Source organism: Dermacentor variabilis, chromosome 1, assembly GCF_050947875.1.
Source record: "Dermacentor variabilis isolate Ectoservices chromosome 1, ASM5094787v1, whole genome shotgun sequence".
In the NCBI taxonomy this organism is placed as follows: domain Eukaryota; kingdom Metazoa; phylum Arthropoda; class Arachnida; order Ixodida; family Ixodidae; genus Dermacentor; species Dermacentor variabilis.
Window position 1 is genome coordinate 73,791,803 of NC_134568.1, and position 25,739 is coordinate 73,817,541.

General features: G+C 44.2%; 1 protein-coding gene and 1 long non-coding RNA gene across 5 annotated transcripts; one reads left to right on the forward strand and one right to left on the reverse strand.

Annotated features, from left to right (window-relative positions):
* Positions 1-197: 197 nt before the first annotated feature.
* Positions 198-5,370, forward strand: LOC142579389 (uncharacterized). Its single transcript, XR_012827380.1, has 3 exons — positions 198-295; positions 2,656-2,827; positions 5,283-5,370. It is a non-coding gene; the product is annotated as an uncharacterized LOC142579389 (long non-coding RNA).
* LOC142579370 (uncharacterized) lies at positions 3,928-24,331 on the reverse strand. Of its 4 annotated transcripts, XM_075689513.1 has the most exons (5): positions 23,890-24,050; positions 16,129-17,340; positions 15,912-16,027; positions 12,124-12,164; positions 3,928-10,044 (listed from the first exon to the last, which is right to left on the reverse strand). In XM_075689513.1, the coding sequence occupies exons 2-4, from the start codon at positions 17,309-17,311 to the stop codon at positions 12,162-12,164; spliced, it is 1,302 nt and encodes a 433-aa protein (XP_075545628.1). In that variant the 5' UTR covers positions 17,312-17,340; positions 23,890-24,050; the 3' UTR covers positions 3,928-10,044; positions 12,124-12,161. The 4 variants fall into 4 exon arrangements, with proteins under 4 accessions (XP_075545628.1, XP_075545602.1, XP_075545610.1 ...); XM_075689487.1 differs by lacking the exon at positions 12,124-12,164 and having other exon boundaries at positions 23,890-24,331; XM_075689495.1 differs by lacking the exons at positions 12,124-12,164; positions 23,890-24,050 and adding an exon at positions 21,456-21,598.
* Between the last annotated feature and the right edge of the window lie 1,408 nt (positions 24,332-25,739).

Sequence of the window (25,739 nt, forward strand, 5' to 3'; positions counted from 1 at the left end):
GTGCCGCGCTGGTTTTGCTGGCTCTAAAAACTCGCAAAACCTGAAAGTAGCAGAGAATTCAACTCGCATGTAATCTCGCGGGATACCCGAACGGTCTACGCCAGTTGACCAAAAAGCAGCTGCAGCGGCGAATCCACCGCTCTGTCTTGACTCGGTACCGCCGTCTGTCGAGCGCCGTTTTACTAGAGTACGCGCTAGTTTTACTCACCGACGGCAGCAGAGGGTGGTAATGGCGTATTCAACGTCATTCATCACTCCCCAGGTTTTGCGGCGAAAGATTTCAATTTCGAAAAAGGTATTCGGACCCTTCATATGTAATTTTCTCGTAATCTGTCTTTTCTTGGCACAAAACAAGCATTGTGAGGTTTCTGGAATGGTATTTAGACAGTCAACGTCGACTTGGTATTTGCCTTTAGTGTCCCTTTAAAGGGCCCCTCACCAGGCCCCATAGCAAATTTTAGTTATACGCTAGAAGTTACGTGTCCTCTAGGGAGCGCTCTGCCGTAAAAAATTTTCAAATCGGCTCATTAATAGCCAGAAATATTTCAGTGCCCCGAACCCATGTTTTCAGCAGGCAGGCTCCACTGCAAAGCAAGACTCCATCTCCACTCGCCCCGCCTAGCCCTCGCAAGCGAACTTTTTTCCCTGCGTTCTCCCATGCCGGACCTCGAGGATCGCGCAGATCGCGTGTCACATACGTCACGGGCCCCGCCTTCACTTTCTTTTTCTCCTGGCTTTCCTTTTTTTTTTTTTCAACGATGCGCACTTCCGCTGGTTTAACCGCTGGCGGCGTTGCGCGCGAGCTGTTATCGTTTCACACAGCGCACGATTTTGCGTGCTGTGCACAAGGACACATGAGTAGCGGTATAATTCAGTGCTACACGAATACTGAGGCAGAACAAGCGGATCGCAGAGCATGATCACGCGCTGGAACACGGTAAAAAATGGCATCTAAGGTTCGATACCTGCGCACGTGACAGTACGACCGTGGGAACGAGCAGACGAAACGGAAGTACATCGCTCTTGCTTCGGTGCGAAGTAAAACAAAAAAACATGCAGACATTCCATTTGTGTGTTTTATTATTTCTCTAAACCTCAATTCGTCAATTCAAGCAACAGATCACACAAATAACAGATGTTGCCTTGAATAATTCTCGAAGTCACGTGTCACCACGAGCTACGTCACACTGCGGACACGATTACGTAGGCGCAGGAGCCCGACTACGTCACCGTCTCTCTCCGGGCGGATTCGCCGTGAGTGAAGAGGGAAACGGCGTTCGGATTGAAATTTCAGGCCTTTCCGCGGCGCGTAGCGATGTAATTCTTTGCAAACACGATCGTTTGCGCGCATTGTATGCTCTGCGCTTGTCAGCTCAAAATGGCCAGACCTGGTGAGGGGCCCTTTAAGAGAAAAAGCAAGACTGCATCTATGATGGTCTACATATGCTTGTCGTATGGTGCGATGGTGTCGTGTGCCTCGAGGATGTTGTTGGCAATGACGGACATATTCTGAGTTTATTGTCATGCACTTCTCACGTAGAGCAGCGCCAGTGAGTGTGTTTGGAGGGCAGCGGAGGATAAAAGACAGGGACAGCGAAGAGAGCGCGAGAACGAAAGCCGAGGAGGAGGGTACAACAGAAGCGTGAGGAAGAAAACGCAGGAGAGTATGGCGAAAGGGTGAGGGAAAAGGCGGAGTGCCACGTGAGCAGTACTCCATGGCGGCGACCCGCTACGGGATGACACCATATAGCAGCACACACCGTCACCCAGTCACCGATGATGTCATTACTAAATCATGCGGCAAGCGCGTCCACCAGTACCACATATGGAAACAAAGCGCTGGCATGGGTTTCGGACCCAGTGTGCATGCGCTGCTTCGCCTGCGCTGCCGCCGCCGCTACAGAATGCGCTCCGTGCAAGCCACTCGTTCTCATGTGGCGTTCTCGTGTAATCATCAGAGAGTTTTTTTCAGTCGTGTTCACCTCCGAGTCTTTCAAGCTGGTGCTCAACAAAACACTAATCCGAGCTAAACTTCAATACGCTAACTGAGTTTGGGTCCTTAATCAGGATATTTTTAATTTATTCAATAGAAATCGTGCAAAACAATCGCACATGATTTACGTTCTCGAACTGTAACATGACCGCCAGCATCACCACAATGAAGTCCAACCTACAGTTACAATACTTCGCGTACCACCATGCATCTCTCTCTCTCACAAGATATATCATCATATTGAATTAGCTTCTTTCATAACCCCACTGCATATAACCTCAGCTTGATCATCAACATAAAGTTGGGACTTGGTACGTCATGCCGAACTGTCACCTTCTTGCATTCATTTATTCCTCAAACATCCAAAGAGCGCAATCATCTGCTCTGTACTGTTATTGCTTCCATAAGTGAAACAACCATTACAAAAAAATAAAACCCAAAAAATACACGATGTCTTACTTTGAGTGCTTTAATGTGTTTCTCATGTGTTCATTATCGAGCATTGTTTCATTTCTTTGTCTATTAGTAGAACTACAAATTATGTTGATTATTTATGTACCTCGATTTATTTACCTTGTGTAACTTGAGTTAATTGATGCTGCACTGGACTTCTCTTTCAAAAGTTCCCGTGGAAAGACTACAAACCCCTTTTTTGTCTGCAGGAATGATATCTAGGCTATTACCCCAAAGAAAAAGAAAATTGCACATGCGTTAGGGGCATTTTCAACTTGGGAAACCTAACTCATGATATCGCATCAACGCCTACTGAAATTATCGTAATCTCAAGAGTTGAACAGCTCAACGAAAAGGGCAACCCAAGCATCTCATAATCTTGTAGGTATTACTCTGCTTCTTGCACTGATCATCATTGTGACGTCAAAATGTTACAAATGGAGTTGCGCAGGCTGTTACTAAAATGCCATATATACGAGTGTGACATGTCTCAAAATAAATCTGTTGGTAGTTAGCACCTGTCTTCATCAGTTTTCACTCTGTCCTTGTCCTGTGTTGTGCACTAGATGCAGTAATGGAACACCAACATGGCCAAACTTACATCATTTCAAAAAGACACTCCTTTGCCAGAACAGGAAGTAATCTATATCATGTAGTGTTTTACCACAACCTCCCTCATGATTCTTGCAATTAACCATTCAGCCCCAGCAGCTATGGTGCACCTGACCAAGGAGGTGGACAGGCATGCAACGTAGCAAAAGGCACTAAGAATCTCTGAATCCAGATAGGCTGCTACTGGAAATTGATCCTGGCAATGCTCAACATGTGAACTATCTCGAATGAAGATAACTGAGCTTGGACATTGCCTGGGATATCATTTGGCTTAATGAGATTAGGAGAACTGGTGAGGCATATACAGTGCTAATAATTCCATATTCTGCGACATTGGTGTTCCATATAAGAGAATATGGGTAGGATTTGCAATTCATAAATGTATAGCAGATCACTTGCTACATATGCAAAAAAAATTTATGTGAACAAGTACTCTCCCCAGATCATGCCAAACCAAGCAATACCTTGTTTGAAGACTCACATATTGAATAATGCTATTTATAATTCAACATCTTGTTTTGCAGTAGTCCTCATCCAGCGACTTCCAGTTAGGACCAATTAGCATTTAGTTCCCATACAATCTCCAACAAAAACGTGCATGAACTCATTAGCCTGCTGCTAGGACTTACAAGGTCAAAAAAATTTATCTGTAATAGTTGTAATACATTGACGATAGACCAATTAAATATTCTTATCAGTATAGCTATCAGCAAGCACTATAAGACTAGGTAAGTACTAATACTTGAAATTACTGCACATTTGATCTGCTTTTGACAGAATTCAGAGCAAATGGTCAGTTAACTCCAAACTGATTCTCACAACTTTGAAACTGGTGAGCAGATACTGTGAATTAACTGTAAACTAACACATACCCTTCTTTTCTTTATTGCACACACATACATTATAAAATTGAGATACGCACAATCTGTATGGTTCCATAGCCAATGGCTAGTACGGGGCCCATATCAATATATACATACGAGAAACTGTTACAAAATAATGCTAGTAATGAGTTTCAAATTGATTAACAAAGAATACAAAATACAACACTTTGCAATAAATACAGGAATAACTGAGTAATAGCAGTACATAGTTTTGCAAATGAAAACCTATTGTATAGGTATTATTATTAGTCTTTTCGAAAAGTTAGCAAAGAGAATCCTATTAGACTGAGAAGAAACTAAGAAAAAAATTGCACCAGATGAATATAAGCTCTTATTCGTGCGATAAATCTAATTGGACTAAAACACATATTGGCATTTTCACTAACAACCCTATCCTTCCCTTAATCCAAGTAATGCCTCTGGCATTTCTGCAAAGCCAAGGTACTATAAATAGAATGCATTCTGTACAGGAATGCCAAAGAGGTATTACTATAATACAGTCTCTACCCTGTTGCTGTCACTGATGGTTACATACAGTTTTTTGCCCCAAGTTTTAATATTTATGTAAAGGGACCATGAAAACAATGTTCTCATTGTACTCATGATAGTGCAGTACACGTGACTGCTTGTTTCACCATAGTCAACAGGATGTGGCCAAGAGAGATGGGCTGCCTATGTGCGTCAGAAAGAGTTTTGCTTGGTTCAGTAACAGGCCATCTTTCCAAAGGTGTCACTGAATTGGCTGCAGGAGACAAGAGCGCTGCATGGCTTGTCACAGTAATTGTGGCTAGTTGTGTCCCTGCAGTCGGTAGGATCAAATCAGTAGCAGTGGTCTGTCTTAATGCATCTGACTGGGTTTGCCGAGCTTCAACAATAGGACTACTTTGGAAAAGCGTACACGACGTTGCAGTGGTCCAGGACATTGAGCGACCTGTAACAGAGCTTGTAGCAACTTCTGTGAGGACAGTTGACTACATTGTATCCATGTCGTGAACCATATAGTTTTCATATTGCGATTATTGGAGTGACACATTTATGCCTCATTTTATATACTGCTCTTACCTTGTTTGCCTAAGTAGGTATTAGTCTCTCTCAACAACTATTTCGTTATATGTCTCTTGAATTTCTATACTTGTATTCTTCATAGTTAATTTTACTTGCTCATTTTCAACTACAAAGACTTATTATGCATTTAAAATACGTATATTAAAATGGTCAATGTATTTGTACTATGTTAACATTTGATGTGCTTTATATTGTAAAGCTGTTATCTTCATAAGTACCGACATCCATTGTATTGCAACATGTTTGCTTCATTTTCCGCATTTTTAAAATTGCAGAAGGAACTTTGCATGCTGCCAATGTAACATTCTTCAGGGACCCAGTCAAGCTGCCTAGAGCGGCTTTTAGCCTTGAAGATGATCCAGATGTTCTGAATAAAGATTGATTGATTGATTGATTGATTGCAGGTGCAGAGGGTGCTTTAGTGCATGGCACAATGCATGTAGATGCAAGCATCGCTCCAGTTAAAGGGATGAGAAAAGGAACAGGCTGTGTAAATGGGTTAAAGAGGACTTGCCCTGATTCATTACTAGGCTGCATTTTGCATGCTGTCATTGACTTTGTTGCAGCACTGGAGCATGTTGAGTGGATTGCTGCAGTGTATGTCACTATTTGTGTTACAGCAGTCAGCGGGACAATGTAACAAGGAATGTGCTCCCTGAGTGAGTTAAACTGAGGCTGCTCTGCTTTCAAGGAATGCCTTTTTAAAGGTGCATTTGACTGGTTTGCTGCAGCTGAGGTTGTTGCAGGGCTTTGAGTCGTGCTCATAGCTTCTTTTGATACTGGACTTATTGAAAAAGAAACAGCAATGCACTGATGAACGGGATAAATCTGTAGCAAGCTTGGCTTTATCATAATGTTTGCTAATGAAGATGTAGTTCAGTTACACAAAGCTGATGACTGTGCCACAGTGTTCGCTGCCCCACTTATCAGTGCCAGTGTCTTGGGCAGAGGGATAACACCTAGAGCAAGGCGTGGCTGCAACGTCACAAAACCTGGCTGGTCTTGCGCATCAAGAGTTTGACATTTTCATGGGGCAGTTGTCTTTGTTAGGATGGTGGTGGTTGCAGTTGGTGCCAAATTCATGGCTACTTCAACTAAACCAGGTGGGAAGTGCCCAGAACAAGGGGCCTGCTTTGAAATATCAACATGTGGCTGTTTCTGCTTGACAGAACCCAGAGTCTCAGCAAGGCTCCTTGACTTTGTAGCAGTAATCAATGGTGCTGTGGGGCCCACAGCCTCTGGCTACATGTGTGACTGTAGACAGCACAAACAGAGGGAAGGCGGGAGATGGAAATTCAAGGCAATAAGCAAAATGAGAACAAGGTGAAAGCAGGAGCCAACGTTTCAACGTTTCTCCGCCTTGAAGAAGAAAAGTCCACTTGTCAAAACATTGGTTCCTGCTTTCACCTTGTTCTCATTTTGCTCATTGTCTTGTAGGCAGCACAATAATGGCTGGAGAAATCGGTTACCCAAATGGGCCCTTAAGGGACTATCCTGAGTCCCTAAGAGGCCAATTTTCAAGATATAGGTTAGGATTCAATCCAGCATTTGACAGTGTAGCATGGCATGGGCTGTGGTTGTGGCTACTTGTTTCACTGTAGTAAGACGCATGAGGTCAGGAAGAAGGGCCGCCTGAATGAGTCAAACTTAGGCTGCTGCACTGGTTCGAACAAAGAAGTTGGTCCCAAATGCGTGGCAAGTTTAGGTGCAATAATCAAGGTTGTTGTGAGGCACAGTGCTATGTTAGTTTGTACTTGTGCTAATCCGGGCAAGGAAATGTGATCAGCAAGAAGGTGTCTCAACCTTGGCTGGCCTGGTTTAATCAAAGGCTTCTCAGATATAGTAATAGAAAATTGGGCTGCTGTACTGAATAGGTGCTCTGTTCTGCTGCTCATCATATTAGTAGTTGTGCACAGCGGAATCAAAGTCCTGAGAAATGGGCTGTCGGAATACAAAAAGCTTTGGATAGCCTCGTTTTATTAAAGGCTATCCTCTGTAGAGATAAGAAAAAGGTCAAGTGTTCCCAGTCAGGAAAGCCAGAACGAGCCTCCCAAGAAGTGTAGAAAGGGCACCTTTCCAATTTATGATTCTCAGGAGCCTACGTCAGCAGAAGAGCCACCACGTGGAAATGAAGGCAGTCCAGCTCTTGAGGTTGAACGAGAATGAGCATTGTAGAGAAGTCACCCTCCACAAAAGGAATTATTTCGTCACCATGCAATAGTTGCAGACCAGGATACACAAGTTGATGTAGCTCGTGTTAGCTTCCTTACAACAGAGAGGGCAAAATAACGACAAAAACACAGGGACCTGAGGAAGTGAACAGGACTCCATAAGACAGTAGACTCCTATAGTTATGCAAGGTTGCAATTTTAGTGACATCACCTATGTCAGAGAGCAAGCAAAACAAAAATATCTCGCGTATGTCTTCCTACGAGACCAAATTAAACTTTCAGCGCAAGAATCCAACATGGACAGAAGATGTGAGACACGGCATAGTGCGTCGACATCTGTCAAGCAAATCTTACGAGCATGCTAGACAAGAAAATCTACTTAAATTGGAGAAGTTGTGGAAAAGCCAGCTTCAATGACTTGATAAAAGCATGGTTGAAGGCAGAGAGTGATGAGCTTGAAGCACCACAGTCCAGGGTTTGCTCTCTTATAGTTGAAGAGATGAGGATTAAGCTAAAGCTACAGTATAAGCTTGCGAGACAGCTTTCTTGGCCAAGTAGACATGAAGTAGACTGAAGTCCAAGTGAGCCTGTACTAGCAAATTCCTTGCTTTGTTTTTTGATCAATGGACCTTCTACAGCATACAGAATACCAGTTTCTTACTTCTTTTACCAAGAGTCAAATGGCCTCCAGCTGTCAGAACTGGTTTCCTAAGTTATGAAGGAGGTTAAAGACACCCGTTTCAAAGTTGTTTATTTGTTAACCGACAACCACAAGTTTAATGTGAGTGCAAAGAGTCTTGTGTAGTGGTTTTTTAAGGTACCGCATTGAACATCCAAATGACAGTGACACGCTTCTGTTTTTAAGCTTTGATTATTAATGATGAAATTTCATCATTTTATTTAAAGAAGCTCTACAAGATGCAGAAGGCGTGGATAGTAAAGCCTGTGAGAAAATTGAGCAGGAAAAATGTGTTTCCAAGCAATATAAAATAAATGAATGTGAAGTGAGCTGTTGAAGTGCTGGCTCCAGATCTGACATCAGCTCTTGATTTCCTGTAGGAGCAAGCAGGTCACGGCTGCCACCCTTACTTCGCTGCTGCAGGGCCATCAATTTTGTTCATGAAGAACATTTACCAACATCAGTACACTCACCACAACTGCCCCGATGTTAGGCACTACGATGATGCTGATAACAGTCCTCTCGAATGGTTGGAGGTAACTTTGCCATTGTACATCGAGGAGCTCAAGAAAAATTCTACTTCACCCTGTCAGTTCCTAAAAAATTAAATTTGCGAAGCATTGTTGCTCACCACATATTACACCGTAGCGTGCATACACTACTTCCTTGGCTCAGAGGATTTCTGCTTTGTGCTAACACAAAAGTTCAGCAGTGACCCTATTCAGCGATTGTGACATTGAGAAGGTTACTTGGTTGCAATGACCAGTTGGATGGGCGTTCAGCCATTTCAGAGCTGAAAAAGCTCCACAAGACTGGAATTGCGACTCCTTCGGAGAACGGCAATGATTTGCACAAGCAGGACCTTGGTCATGTCGATGCACTGCCAGCTCCAATAGCCTCACTACCCATGCAGTCTTTGGAGTGAACAGAGATTGCTGTAAAAGAGCCATACCACATAAAGCAAAACGCAGTGCCCATATATCAAAGCCTACAGGTTTCAGCAACTGTGTACGTTGGCGGGACAGCCTGTGTGGTCGGAGAACAAGTGGAGTTAAAGGACTGTTGCTCCCTGATGATAAAGCCTGTCAATTATCCTCTAGAGTTAGTACAGTAGCTCTGTGGGGCCCCTAATCCAGGGCTCCACTTGCGTGAGCGGCTCGCTAGACTTGGTCTAGAAGAGCCAGTTGGCTATCCTGATCCTTGTCCGTAAGCCACGCCACCCACTGCCTGTTAAAATCTTGTGTTTTCACTAGTGCGGAATTTATATGTGTAGCTCTGTTTGGGCACATCAAGGTGATGTGCATTAAATATCGGCTGTCACCGCACCATCGGCATTCATCAGTGTATCGTGTGTGGTGAATACACCTAAGTGTATGTAGGTTTGGGTACGTGTGTGTTTGAAGTCTGCGCCAACTCCTCGCCTGTTGACTGCTTAAATTTGGGTGCGGGTGATCATATTGCCTCCGGTCCTCTCTCTGGCGTTCGAGGATGTGGCACGGTGTAAAGGGGGGCTCTTCACTCGGGACGTGGAGATCTCAGAAGTAGCAACCAAACGAAGACGTTGCTGAGGTTGATCGCACAAGCGCTGATATTCGCCTGCTTCCAACTTCAAATAAGACTGTAGCTGCTTTGGCCCTTTTATGTCGCTACTGCGGCATAATAGAAGGCACCGGCCTATTGCTTATGGATCGTACAGACTACGTTGAGGATGCCATTATTAAGCATGTGGCTACCAATAAGAAACAGGCTGCAGTGCTGCAGTACTTCAGCCAAAGAAACAAATACTTCGTGTCAAGTTTCAAGCGAGTATTACTGTGCCACGATTACTTCATTGATTGATTTGTGCAAGTTCCTTATGCGTTTTTACATGATTTTATAAATATAATTCGGGCTACGTACAAACTATTTCGCAGTCACTGTGTTGTTCGATATATCAACGTTAGGCTGTAGTCGATGTTGACAATGTCCCCCTTGTGGAGAACTTGGTTGAGTTTGCTCACGGCCGTCCTGCCGTCCCTGTAGAAGCAGTCCACAACGACCGTCACCTCCCAGATAGTCTGCCCCTCTCTGGCTTCCACCATGGCGGAAGAGTCAAAGACTTGCACCAGTGTGTCCTTTCTGCCCGAGAAGACATAGACTAGGCTCCAGGGGGGGCCCAGCTGCAGTGGATTTCCTGTTTGTGGTAGCCTGCAAAACATGTGTTTGCATTTTGGCATACTGTGAAACAATATTAGTCATAAAGAGAAACAATCAGTTTAAAATGACAGCTTTCTTTGCTTGCTTCTTCTACACTGCAGGTGCTTTCTCACCAAGTAGACAACTTGGGTCACAGGATATGTGCCATGTGGTATGTTGCCCATTCTTCGCCAATCCCCCAGAATGGACATGTGCCACTGTGACGCAAGGGGCGCAGAAGCCTTAAATGTATTTACATGCATATCTGTCATATTCCTCCGTGCACACAACCCTTATCAACACATGCTTTGACACAAAAAGCTAACAGCTCGTAACAGTAATCGTATTCACGATTGCGCCGGTGTCAAAAATTTTCACCAGCAGCAAAGCCGAACATAGTAAGTTACTGCAATTTTAGCTCTATGTTTGTCTCGTTAAGCTCTATGCCACCAGGTGGCTGCACCGCTCAGGGCCCTCAAGCTTATGCCCTCGTCTATCGGCAATCCACCCAAACCACCCCCGGAATAGTGGACACGCTAAATGTCTCTATATATATTGAGGCTGTATGTGTGTCATTCACCGCCGCTGCTACTTCTCCAACTCAAACAAGGTTTGCAACACTTAGGTTCAAACACTGGATTGGATCTGCAAATTTCCTTTGAAGCCAGATGTGTATGTTTGCCTTTTGTCTGTAACGCCCCTTTTCGTGGTCCCACCAGTCCACCTCACCTCTGCTATGCTGGCATGCTGTGCTACTGAGGTTCACTGTTCTGCCAAACTACTGGCATAGCAGGATGTGACATTTGTAACTACGTACCACGGTTTTGCAACTACAGTTTTGTGATGCTTTAAGAACCCTTCCTCTCCTCCCAAAAACAGTCATAGTACCATCCACATATGGCTGTCACTGTTACAACAGTGACAACCAATATCATAGGACATGCAACATTGCTCTTATCAATATTGCTCATGTCAATATTGTCTCATCAGTTAGAGTCTATTACACCATAGCAAAGTACGAGCACAGTGGCAAGTAGTCATACATGGCTCTCAGCCTCTGCTTACGGGAAGCAGATGAAAAAAGCAACATGTGTCTTCCATGCGTGGCCTAGACCATAGCTTCCTAACACAACTTGAGCATGCAAATCTTGCTGTGTGGTTGCAGTAACCGAACATAAGACTTGGCAAGAACGAGATTCGATAAAAATAGGAGCAATATTTTTCAACAAGGTTCAAAAGAGTCTATTAGTAACAATGACTTTTCTTGTGTTCCAACGTGCACATACATGCTTACAAATCGGCTACAGCTCTGAGCAGTGATGTATACCATGCATTGTGATCAGGGTGTTCCCATTTCCACTTCACTTTGTGCTGATAGCAAGAAAATGAAATTCTACTTTCGTTTTCATTAATAATAACCAATTGTGAAAGACCTAACAGCGCCATCATAAAAGCCTTACAGTAAAATCAATCGGTAATAATCACTCTTAACCATTAGATTCTTTTTAGTGCCAAAACAAACATTTTTAAACATACATTACTGCCTCATACCATGTTAACTTTCAGCGATACTTGAAACTAGGCTAGTAGGTGAAGTTTCATGACTCTTACGCCAACGTAAGAACAGCAACACAAACACGAAGAAACAAGACTGAACACTTATTCTTGTTCCTCCTTATTTTAAATAATTTTTTTTCTCATTTCTTATGCAAGCATAAGAACAGCAACACAAACACGAACAAAGAAAACTGAACACTTATTTTTGTTCCTCATTATTCTAAATTTTTTTTTTTTGCATGAGTATGCACTACGACAAAGTAAATTCATGTTTTTTCTTGTCCATGTCCTTGTTCGCACATGCTAGTGCAGGAGCTTTCCACGCTAGTTTTCAAATTTCTCATCCATATTTTGCACGCTGTAAATGCGTCTTTCTAGCATCTCATTCTTTAACATATCAAAATTCCAGTGTATGCTGTTATTCCATTTTGGTGTTCTGACTGCCTCGTCCCCTGTCTGTTTTACAAACCATCTGTATGTTGTAAAATAAAATATTGTGCCCAGAGGTCAAAAGTCACTTGTCCTACCACTTACATTGCCAGTGGCAGGACCCGAGGGTAGTGATGGGCCGCTTACTGAAACACAACATTAAAAAATATTAGCGAATGCATGAGGACAGGCGAGGAGGTACTTTCCTTTGCCGTGGACACCATATCCTCCTTAGACTAAAAGACAAGTGAGCTGTTTAATTGCTTCACAAGTTCGGTTCTTACTGACTGCTGTGTTAGCAACGTGAAAAACCCATTTTTTAGTTTAATTACCACAGTTAGATGCTGATCGCAGCATCTCCACGCACACGGAGAAAGTAACTCTTGTTACAAGGCTCGAGAGATGGTGCCACCATCCTGCAAGTGCAGTGTTGCACACTGGCCACGCGCCCCTTCTGTAACCTCCGCTCCCATTGTCACGGCAGCCCTCCTCCTGCATGAACTCTGAGCAGACGACATATTAAGTTGCGTCTGGCACTCCCGCTCCTCTCCTGCTGGTTGGCGGCCCCGTCTCAAAACACTCTCTCTGTACCTCCATGTAACTACATCAATTCCTGTACACTACATGCTTAATAAACCCAGTTAACCTCCGTTAACAAAGTCCACTGTTATATCGTCCACTATACAAGACATAACGAAATGACTGTCAATTCATGTTCTTGTCGTAAAAGCTGCTTTTCTCTGCTTAAACAAAGATGAACATTCAACACCATGGCTTCCCTCGTCAACTCGCGGTATTTGAAACATTCTTCATGGGTGCTTTTTGTCATTTCTGCCTACGCAATGGTATAGATCAAGCTAGTGCCAATTTTTAGGAAAGCTGATGGCACAAATGAGCTCGAACCACTTTCACACAGTTGCGCAAGCGCCAGACTTTATATCCTGGACGAATATGCCACATCTCTTCCGAGCTAACTTTGAGAAGTATTACAGGCAATGTGCATTACAAACAACAAGAGGTCTCATGAGGTTCGCATTATTCATAATCAATCCTACACTGTCTGTATGTTACTACCTATACTATAACCTTGAAATTTTACAACGAATTTAAAGATTCTGATTCTGAAAAAAATGTGGAACAGTGACTGCACTCTAAAAGTCAGCACTCTTTGGGGCTTATCTTGTCCCAAACCAATAAATGCCGTCTACCTTGCTTGGCTTTTTTTAATGTTGTGTGCCCTTTACTTTCAGGTCAGGAACGTCAAGTGCCTATGGTAGCATTGTTGAAAGGATAATGAGCAGTGTTAAAAGAGAGGAAATGCATGCAAGATGGATGAGGATTATTGCTTGGGGACAAGATAAGTGCCACAGAATAGTGAATGGAATAATAGGTATTGATTCATAGTTTTAAAGCGCAAAATACGAAGATGAAGGGGAGACACGGAGCTACAGCACTGTGCACTGAGTATCAACTGACGTTTCTTTATTGGAACAAGCATTTTATATTGATGCAGATAAAGTAAAACCTTGTTAACCTGTACCCGCTTAAACAGCAGTATCGTTTTAAATGTAGTAAAGTCAAGTCCGAAACTCAGTGGTTATTGAAGATGATGCGTTTTGTATTTGCATAAACCGTACCAGCTTATTGCATATGTATCGGTTAACACGTAGTATTTGCACTTGTAGCACAATCACGGCAGTAGGTCAGCCAAGCAGAACAAGCCTCAGAGATCAGAACGGCCTCCAAGCACAAACGCAGAAGGCGCCTGGGAGGGTGAAGCCACCGTAACAACAACATCATTTCGGTGCCGAGCCAGAGAGCGTTGCGGATGGCTAGTGGTGGCCTGTGTTGTGGTGTCGTGCAAGCTACAACTCACGTCCTGCCGGAGCTCACGGAGCTCAGACACACCCCGGGCACTCAGCATAAAAGAAAAATTATAAATCGTTTGCGTGGCACAATATCGGTGCTGGCACGCACGAGGAATCTGCTCTTGACAACGGTGTGTGGCATTTCGAATGCAAAGAAGAAGATGCTTGGCAGTGCTGCTGGAACTGCGAAAAGATGTCGGCTACGAGGTTCAACTTTTCGAGGATAATCTTTTCGCTATTGTTGCCTCTGTTATTGCCAGAGTGTCGCCTAATGACAGTGATGAGCACGACACAGAAAGCGACAGCACGGGCGATTCAGGCCCGACAGTGCCAGAAGCTGCACATTATACGTCAGCCTCATGCGAGTGTTAGCTGAGCTTAAGGCAGTTTGTCGTCGTTGCTAGGCTGCTGCGGCATCAAACGAAAATAACAGACTTTTGTCACGCGAAATGAATAAATACTGCACGTTTTTTGCCCTTTTATCGCACTCCCTCTGAGTTTCGTTTCTCGCAGGTAACAGGGCGATCTCAGGCTATTTCGGTTACGCAGTACTACCGTTTAATGCATACTTTTTCCAAGCTCCGGCCAATTACGGTTTAACGAGGTTTCACTGTATGTTTGTTAGATATATAGTGGTGTGATAGCGTGTCATTATGGTGAGCATGTGTGAGAAGGTGCTTGGCATCTTTATAAAATGCTTCTTTCAATAAAGCATCAGTCAATAGCCAGTGCATAGTCCTCTCAGTTCATTTCTTGCCTTCATCTTCATATTTTGCACTGAAATAATTATGACGCCCCAGAGAGCATGCATTTTTTTCATGTACCCCTACAGTATGTCACCAATCAAAACACACGCCAAGCTCATCATCTTCCTTGTCAACCAATCTCTCTCCAAGCGAATCTGCCGACGGCCATTTGGAGCAACTGAGTCCTGGAGGCAGACTGCTAGCTTTCGATTTCTGGATGTCAGCAAGGTTGCAGCTTGGAATACTGCCTAACCCTCCTTGTCCATAGCCGTGAGACAGTGGTTCACCGTATACAGCCATGCCCCAAATAAAGAAATATGCATTGCAGCTAGCTGCTTTTGGTTGTGTGTAGTCAGCTATATGTAAAGATGCAACTTTATTCATTCCGTTTACGTAATTCTATACCTGTGGGCCTGCTGTGCTGATCGATTGCACATTTTAATAAAAAGAGGGAAAGGGGGGTATGCAAAAAGGTAACACAACACAAGCAAAGCCTCTATCCATGTTTCAAAAATCAGAGTTACGATATCTCGAGGCCGATTTGGCTTCTGAGAAAGAAGCTGAATTGCCATCGCAACAGGACTCTGATTTTAGAAATTGGATGGAGATATTTCTCCATTATTGTCTCACTCAAATAGGTTCTGTCGCTCAGATTCACAGCTCACCTTCAGATTCAACACACACCGAACATATTCACAGACAGACTCAGATTTCACAGACAGATTTCAGTCAAAGATGTTTAGATATATCAGAAAAGACAACAAAATGTTAGGCCTGTATTACAGCACCCACACCAGAGAACCTGCCTCACAGGCCACATAAAACACAGCTAAAGCTCTCCGATGACTGCAGTTCATCCAGCCATGTACTGCGTATGCATGGGGTGAAGGACAAAGGTATAGCCTGTGCAGACAATTCGAGGCATTTTCATGTCAGATGCTAACGGCAGAAATGAAACGTTAAATGTTCGGTATGCTACGTTCACACCTAGCAGGCAACGCTGCGGTGCTAAAGAGGTTCCGATCTACGATGCTACCCACGTCACATAGTAGCATCATATTTATCAATTATTTCGTGTGTGATGCACTATTTTTTGGTCACGAATAGAGCAGTGAGACAAGTTGCTCTAGCCTTCATAGCGTTCGCCTGCTATGTGTGAAATGTGCTCTGCTGTGCTTAGCATTCGGTCGTGGTTTGTGCAAGTAGACTAGGTTCACATAACTTAAAATGGCGACAGAAATGCAGTTTGAACCACACATTCAACCTTTCCACAACTTACGGCAGTGCGCTGAGCTTGCCAGGTGCTACAGGGATGACTTGCTGCACCACCCTGGCCTTCAGCAGCGGGCCAGACTCTGAGGGACTCGTTTGATGCACGTTTGAAGGCCTTTCGCCCTGCAACACAAAGCGGCAGCACACCTCTACCTTCCCGCCAACCGTACCGACCATGTCAATTCGAATGATGTCGTTTTCTCGGAGGATATTCTTGAAATTACCTAGGAGGGGCACGTGCACGTTCCTGTAGAATGTGAAGAACTCCACATTCCTGCATCCCTCCGGCTCCTGCACCTCGCACATTGCGCTGTTGTCGTTCACAGCTTTGAGGTTGCTGTGCGGGTAAACCCCGATCGAATGGGCAATGTTGGGAGCGGAGCAGAACTTGGGAGGTGTGTTGAAGATGCCGAGATCTCCCGCTTCCAGGTCATCAGTGCCTGTGGGCATTTCGCTCATGGCAAGAGCGAGGCCGTTGTGAAACGCGCTTTCGCTCTGCTCGACAGGGAAGTGCTCGGGCCGTTCACCAGTCCACGTGAACATAGCTACCCACATGTCGCATTCTACTGCGATGGCGTCTACAAAGGCATCTACATCTTCTAGGACAGCACTCTCCTTGAACAGCTCACTCAATGACCTTATCTTCCTTCCGTTGGAGTATGCTGCTGTGTTTGGCATTAGCACCATGACGTTGGGTTCAACAGCAGACACCAGACCCGTAATCTTGGAGTTCGGGAAGAATGCGCCTTTGATGCCAAACAGCTTCCTCCGCGCAAAGAACTCCTTTGGGTCAAGCAGAAGCTCGGCGATATCGTTGTTGGATAGAAAAGCCTCGTTTCTGCTGTCGCTGACCTGGACAAGTTCGGCACATTGCACTTTGTTGACATTGGTGGCCCACCACTTGGTGTAGCTGGTCGGCTTTGGATTTGGCTGGGCATCAAAGTGAACCTTGTCCCCGACACTAAACAGGTCATTCAGGCTCTTTTCTGGCTGAAGCAGGGACATGTCAACGTTATCAATAAAAAAGTAGGCATGCTCTTCATTGCCTTCACCGAATAATATATATGCATGGCTTAGATTGATGGCTTGGATTGTACCACGAAGTCCATTTCCTATGCCGTCACTACCTGGTCGGTACACTGCCTCCTTTGGCGTGGGATCGCTCGTATTTGCCATTTCTCTTAGTAGTTCTATACAAGTGGCCTGATACTTGGCTCTGTGGCCTGGCGGACTTTTGACCAACCGTATGGTTTCAGTTGTTGCACCTAACCGGCCCCGGACTGATGGTGGAAGTTGGGAAAGAATGCCTTGGATCCTGGTGAGAGGTGTGCCTTTGTCGGCTCTCGTGGCGTCGTTGAGGTGCTCACACATAGTGCCCAACACAGTGTCATCATCCTGTGTGGACATGGCAGCTGGCAGGAGGTTTCAGGTGAACACTGCAGCAGGAAGAATTTTTTACAATCATGCAACCAATGCCAACAATAAAAAATATGCATCCAGATGATCCACTAGGTAGTATATTCTTTAAAAGTTTCATTATCTTCAGCTGTAGTTATCAAAGTCAGAAGAATTTATTGAGTGGTCACTGAGCCTTACAGTGGAACTGCAACAACTTGTCTTGCACTTCTTTTTATTTATTTATTTATTTATTCTTTGCTTTATTAGTAGTTAGTGTCCACAATCATAGTATATCAGGCATAAATTTCCCGGATTCAGAAGAAATCATAAGTTACAAAAACTTTTAATGCAAATAAATTAAAGCGCAAGCTAAATGGAACATTGCTTCTCGGCGTAGAGTGTGTTTACAAGGGTTCCGTCCCATACGAAAATGAGGGGGTGTGGAGATCAAAGCAGCAATTTGATCATCTCACCAAAAGCTTTACATGATAATAGAGGAGTTAATAGAGGAGAGAAGGTCGCGGTATGTTCCGAGACAAGCAACAGCAGAGGACCGGACCAAGCTCCCAGTGTCAAATGTGGAGAAGCGCAGAGTAAAACCAGAAAGAACGACAGGTGCGCTGCTCATCCAGCTTTCGGTGAGACGGTCACTGCGTGACTCGCAACAATTGTATACCAGGCTGACCGGCAAATGTGAAAGCCGTTTGTGACGCCCTTCCTCTCCTTACTTTCGTGACCATGTAAAGGAACCCTCGTAACCACTCCCTACGCCAAGAAGCCAAGCTCCATTTGGTGACAGCTAGGATGGATAGTTAGATAGGAATGATGACAATCTTGTGTGGAATAAACTTGGTTGACTGGACTGATTGATTGTTCTTCTTCGTGTCTCATCGTTCCTATGGTCTTGTTTTTTTCCTCTTGCATTTGGCACGTTTTGAACTGTTTGCATCAAAAAAGTTCATAATAACCAAAGATTTGTCGCATGTTGAAGGAAATCCAGCACCATAATGTTGCGACGTGACCAGCAATTATCGAATAACACAATAAAATAGTAGTGCTATAAAGTTTAAAAAGGCTACTTATATATAGTGCGTCAAACAGCTTTTCCATTCATTTCTTCTTGCCATTACAAGTTTGAAAACAACTGAAAGTAAAAGGCAGAGCATAGTAGTCACAATTTATTGTATAAATAAAGGAGGACCAAAGGGGGAATGAAAATGCCGCATACATAGCAACTTCCTCGCTTTCCTGGGAGCACCTCAAATGTCTAATAACTGTGAAAAAAGTGCAGCGCAATGAAATAGAGAGAAAGGAAAGATATAGCAATATTGTAAAAAAAAAAGGAAGTAACTACTGAGACAGAACAAAAACTAATAAAGTAATATGCAATAAAGATGTCAGATAGTACTTTTCGCAATGGGTAAGTATACAGGATGCCATTTTTTTTAAATTATACAGAATTTTTTAGAAAACATCTGTGGCAACAGAATAATTCTAGTCATTGAGCTGGGTTACTTGAGGTGAACACTGCTTGCACGAAACATTGAGATGTATAACTGACCAATTAAAAACCATCTCTAATTTAAGTTTTGAACTAATTACATTATGGCGCATTGCAATTTACGAATTGTAGCGAGTTTGCAAGGCATATCCGCTAGGAAATAATTCTGAGGATGGCATTGGTTTAGATACACATACCATCAAACTTGCAGTAAAAATGCACTGTTGTCCCACTTTTTAAGGAACATGCCATTTATGCACTGAAGCACAAAAATAAATGGAACACTCATGTTTTTTTTTGTACATTTTTGGGAATTAATATCTCAAAACTGGTGTCATCCCGAAAATTCGTTCCAAGTGGATACACTTTGCAAACTCACTGGCTACAATTTGCAAACTGAAATACGTGTATTGAAGTAATTAGATAAAAACCTAATTAGTTCAATTTTCTTAACCGATTATAGATTTTGATTTCTTGTGCAAGTAATTTCTTTGAGTAGTTACGCTCAAGGACTAGAATTGTGTTATCTGCCACAGTTGATTAGTAAAAATTCTTTATAGCATAAAAAAAACATGCACCCTGTAGCCTGTACCAGGAAGTCAATGTACAGCATAAAAATTTGACAAGCATTCGATCTGCACAAACTACCCTTTTTACACCATTCTAAAGCACACTTTTTTCAGAAAAATTAGCTAACATTATGTGCACATTGAAATCTAGCATGAACAAAAACTGAAACGTGTGGTGGATCCAAATCTCAAATCGCACCTCGAACAGCGTTAACCCCACCTCAGCGTTGACGAAAGGTGCCTGTGGCAAAAATGAAATAAAATTATTTTGAGTGCCAACAAATCACTATTTCTCTCTTACCATGAAAATATATTGCGGGAGAACAATTTAAGGGTACTACAGTTGGTACTTTTTTCTTTGTACTATTATACGAAAACCTGCGTGCACATTACAATCAAGAGCACATTAAATATTCAATTTCAGTCTGAAAACTTAACGTGCACATTATAATCGAAGGCTCGTTATAATCGAGTAAATATGGTAATTTTTCTCTCAATTCTAGGTACTTGGTGCACTTCAATGATCAAATCAAATTCAAAATGAATACATCCATTTAACACACAACCATATTACACATATACGGGAGCCACTGAGAGAGGAAATACGAAATTATCGTGCAGGAAGGGCCTGATGGCGAATTAGACGAGATGGCACTCATAACTTTCTGCTACAAATTGGGGTACATCTAAAGAAAGAGCACGAAAGGCCCGCTGCAGGGAGTTGAAAACTTTCACGCGGGGAAGCTATATCTCCATAACTTCACAAACAAATACATATGAACCAGGCACTTGCCATGATTCTAAACGAATCCAATGGGGGGGGGGGGGGGGGATTAGGTAAGATAATTTCATAGAGGCCATTCAAGTTCCAATTAAAGTTGGCCTACTAAATAATGCATGTGTACATGCATTTTTTTTCTCTTTTATTCGAAAGCATCAAATGACCCTTTGAGCGAAAAAGCCGGCGTCTGCTGTCTGGACAAGCGAAAAAATTTGGAGGGCGCTAAAAGGGACCCTGAAACGATTTTGACAATATTGTACAAATGTACGAAGTTGTTAGAGTAGGTCCTTCTGATCATTAATTGATGCATCTAAGTGCTCCGCAAAAAGCATGTAATTTATTATAAGATTTTAAAAATGTACATCGCTGCCGATCGCAGCACATCACTCTGCTGAATTTTAAGCCACCCCTACCCATTTGATGTCCTTTTCCCTAATGACATTAGTAGGGCGAGATATCCGACTGGTTTCCCAGGGCGCTTATGGTGAACAAATGATGTTTGTAATAGTTTGAACGTTAGTTAATGTTTCTATAAAAGGAAAATAACAAAGAGAATGCACAAGAACAATTTCTCACTACACTTAAGCGCTTCCGGCACACAGCAAGCATCGTCTGCTTGTGTTACAACGTGCTCCATTTTGAAGAGAGCTCCGCGACCAGAGTCGGTCTCAGTCTTTTCGCGAGCACCATGATTCGACTTTGTTGCGTTGTGGGCTGCAAACGTAGCAACTGGCAATATGTCAAGCTGCGACATCGTGTCTCTCTACAAGGCAGCAGACGAGCGCAGTGGCTGCAGCGCATCGTACTGTCGCTACCTGATCGGTGCCAGGATTTGCGCGTTTGCGGCCGTCAATTTACACCGGAAGATTACTACCACAACAGCGTTTCGCGAGTCCGGTATTCGGGTAAACGCAACAGCAAGGGGACAGGGCCTGGCCATTTGACCGTGCTGTTTCACGAGATGAGTAGAAGCGCAAACATGAATGGTCTGCATGGTGCAGCCACCTGGTGGCACAGAGCTCTACCAAACACTGTAGTAGTAACGAAGCGCATTCTTCATTGCTGCTGGTGTAAATTTTTTGCAGGAGCGTAATCATTAACACATTGTTTTTGTAAATGTTTAAAATGTTTTACACTTGGTTAGAGCAATATAAACGCTTTGTTCAATTGGCTGGTTCAGCTCTGCGCCAATGGGTGGCTAGACCGTGGAGACCGATCAGGCAGCTCACGTACGTCTACGCTAAAGTTCCTTCACCAGCTTGAGTTTATACCTCCACTGTTCCATCGAAACGCCCAGCTCGCCTGTGGTTACCGGAATACCAGACACGTTCGGCACTTCAACAGAATCCTCGTAATGCACGCTGCTTTGATAGCTGTCGTTTGGGGTCAACTGTCAAGCAACTGGTGGAGAGGTTGGAGAGGCTTGACGCACTCACTCCGAGAGAACAGGAAGTAGACGACACGACGTGCCATCACGATGCAAAGCCAGTGAAGGCAGAGCTTAGTCCCGGTCGCTAGGCGAACGAGTTGAGTACAAAATGCATGGCTATGGTGGAGGGTAACTTGTAATCGTCCGTAGCTCTCTTAATATGAGACTCTTCACACGAATTGTGGTGCAAATAATTAACTTTAGCTGTATCCTACGCATCTACAAAATTTTTCCGAACCGTTTCCAGGGCCCTTTAAGCTTCGCCTTTAAGAGTGGTATGCGATAGCACTCAAAGATCCCTGACAGCTTGTCACACTTCCCAGCAACCACAAATTTCTTGCGGATGCGTGGAGGTGAGTGACATCTGGATGGTGTTGTTGCAAGGAACCAAGCGGGCCGCACTGCTCTATGAATGGTAGAAATGCTGGAAAAGGGGTTTGTGTTTGAGTTTCCTCGTAACATAGTTATGTTTTCTGGTATATTCAAATTACAATCTGACGCTATCATGTCTGTAGGTTGTGTTTAGGTTGCACTTTTTGATTTTTCTGACTCTTTACTTTGAGGCATTCAATTAGTACAGTAACGCCTCCGAGCCATGCAGAGGGCCTACATCGTTGTGGTTCGGAATGATTTTTCGCAAAACACTGTCTGACGCAGACACCGGATTTCTTGCGACAAGGGGCTCTTAATGCGATGTGTTAAAACGGCACCTAAATTCTCACTGGCTATGATGCCTCATCACGAGCGCACCTCGGCGGATCAGAGCGGGCATGGGAACACCTGCTTCTACATTAATGCGCCAGGTGTTGCGCGAGGGAAGAGGGCATCGTCGCGACGCCCCATCACCCTTGCTCTTGGACGCCTGTGTTATCCGCGTGTTCCTTCTCCACGCTGGCTATCGCTTGCGTTCTAACTGTGCCTCGGCATGGCCTCAGTTTATAAGGCCAAATCATAACGTGCCAACCCAAGATTCCCATTAGATTCTATGGCAGTTGGGCAAGGTTGCATATTATGTCACAGTTCGAAGCACACCAGCCTTTTGCCAAGCTAGGAGCCATTGGCCAAGTGCCTCAATGTCTTCACTTGCCCACGAGGAGTTCATAACTCAAAGGACCACTCAGCGGCATTTAACTGGACATGAATGCCTTCACATTCACATTTCTGTCATAAGTGCATGCTTAGGTGCCCTCGGTTTTTTTTTTCCCAGAAGATACGCATCTAAATGTTGATTATGTTAATGATAAGTCGCCAGAAGAAGACAACGATGAGGTGCGCACTTCCTTTTGATGCTGTAAGGCGAGCTAACGGAATAAAAGAAGAAAAAAAGTAAAGAAAGAAAGTGCGCGCGCGAAGGCACTGGCGCTTTTGGCACGAACTCGCCTCACGGATCGAACGCCTCCGCCAGCGCTCGCCCCGACGCCTGAACGCCTGTCTGTTAATATGTTCCTTGTTCCTTGAGTCTATTAAATCGTCGGCAGCCAACCACGGCATCTAGAGACGCAACAGATATATACATTCGATAAGTGTTGCGTCTGTGCAAATTACACACCAGTGATATAAGAGGCACTTTCGATCGAGCGCGTTCGAATTCCTGGATAGCAATGGCTCGAGCTTGCGCAAAGGACCCAATCGAGACCGAGATAGGGAACACCGATCGTGCTCGATCGCGCACAATCAAGCATCAAGAAGGAAAATACACCGAGGCTCCATATTTTTCTCTCGCATATGCGCACAAAGGTCGGGCAAATACGAGAAAGAAGCTTTTGAGATCGTGCTCAAAAGAGCGTACGCCATCTTTAGGAACGCGTTCCAGTGCCAATCTGCCCAAGTAATATATAGGGATATTTTTTGCCCAACGCGGTGACGATTTAGCGCCAGCTAGGCGGATTGGAATGTCTACTAAAACCCTTCCGAGAACTGAAGCGACTAAAACGTTTCGCAGACAGTTTACGCCTTAACAAAGTGCGCGTGCGTGGACAGCACACGCACACTAAGACCGCGGCGTCAGAGACACCACGAAACTACACATTCGCCAGGAGATTACATTCATGTGCGATCGCGAAAAATTACACTCACTGAATGACACCATCTAGATATGTAAATTTAAGGCAAAGGCGATACCCTGGATCATACTTCAGCATGGCACCGGCGATCGATCACGGAAGGAACAAAGAATCAAAACTGTCACTGCTTCCATAAATTCAAGTTTCGCGGTAATAGCAGAACTTCCTAGATTAACTTCATGGAGGGGGGGAGAGCTGCAGCACTCTAAGTGCAAGAGGCGCGTGAAATAAAAGATTAGCTTACCAATATATGAATGCCCCTCGGCGATGCACACAGCTCTGAAACAGCGTCCGAACAGCAGGGCACGGAAGACGGAATGCGTGGACCCAGGCCCAGGCCCGCTTGAAGCGCGTGCGTCCGCGCGCGTGCACAACGACGATGCTGATAGGTTATTTGCGACGAGTACTGGTTTCGGTTTCAAAACCTAACCCACCTAAGCCTTTTCGCTTTAACAAGAGGCTTCGGTTTTCCAAGGGGAGACGATGTCGTCAGGCGGAGACTACAAAGAAATACGCAGACAACTACACGTGCCTACACTCTTAAAAAAGTTTGCACCCTTTGGGGGCTGATCTTGGACTCCCACAACGATAATCGTCATCTGTCTTGCCCGCGTTTGATTTCTCGAAAACACTGCACTCGTAACCTTCCTGTCGAGAATGCTATGTCACGATGATAACGACGCGCTAAACGTCAACAAACACGAAGTACAAATTGCAAAGGCACTGCAGACTGCCATCCGGCTTCTCAAGGAAGTCAAGGTTAACGCGCTGCCGGAAAGCATCAAAGCGGAGCTGGCCTGGTTTCACCAAAGCTTTTTTGAAGGCTTGGTAGACTCTGCTGCTGAATGCAAATATGCAGCTGGACTTGTATACATGCTTCCCACCAATCTATTTTCTGTGCACTCGCTCAAGGGTCCAAATTTTGGAATGCATCATGTAACTGCGCAAACAACAATTAGGGACAAAGAAGGAAACACACAAGACAGGCGCGGATCTTCAACTGAGATTTACTCCGGGAAATCCCACATTTATACATGCATCATAATCACACTTGCTAATCATCAGACAACCATCACCCGACGTTGGCATGCGGGCGTGAGTGGCGCACAAATTTCCATGTAAATATTTGAACTCTTTATCGCTCAATGACACTGAAGAGCTGCTAATTACGCAGCTGCCAGATTGCATTTTTATACAGTAAGCTTCCTTCTTTGTCCCTTGTTGTTTGTGCGGTTACATGATGCATTCCAATATCGATCACCAACTAGCGCGCGCCTATCCCTGTTAAATCAAGGGTCCAATTAACACAATGTTGTTCCCTTAGTGAATCAAGCCTCGATTGTTCATGCTCAATTAAAGGCTTCTGCAGTGCAGTCTTGGGTGTAGTTGAGAAGGATACTGTAGAACTTGCTAGCATTCTTGTCTCTACTTGCTTTTTTGTAGGCAGTTCAGTTAGTTCAGGAACCATGGGCTGGCTGCATGGGATTTTGCTCTGAAGGCGTTCAGATGTGTTCGTCTGTCAAGGTTGCTGCAGGGCTTGGGAGCCTGCCTACTTCCAGATAGTGGTGCTGCTGAGGACAGTGGGTCAACACAATGAGGAATAGACTGCTTGAATAAATACGTCTCAGTCTGACACGCTTCTTTTGCAGGCTTGGTTGGTGAAGATGCGGTTGAATCTGGTGCTGTAGTACACACCATCGCTGGTATTACGTATGATCCTTTTCTATCACAGGGCACTACACTTGGTTGTGTTTGCTACCGATCGTCTCAATGGGGCACCATCTTCAGCCTTTATCTCACTGGTAAGGCTCACTGTATTTGATAAATTGCACAGTTTTCTGCGCGCATTTCCTTCCCTACGGTTGTTACAAAAATCGTTTCTAGCCCTTCCCACTGCCATCTTAAATATGCTTGTGTGAGAACTCATCTCCATGTCTCGCCAACTGTGTTGTTTGCTTTCTGACAGCTTGTGATGATTTTCTGTCGATGACTAGCACCATTAGAGACAGAGCCCCAGCCAGGCTTCCTTTTGCAGTGCTCTTGTTAAGGCTTCGTGGTGTGCCCACGCATGTAGTCTTAAAGAATGAAGGCACG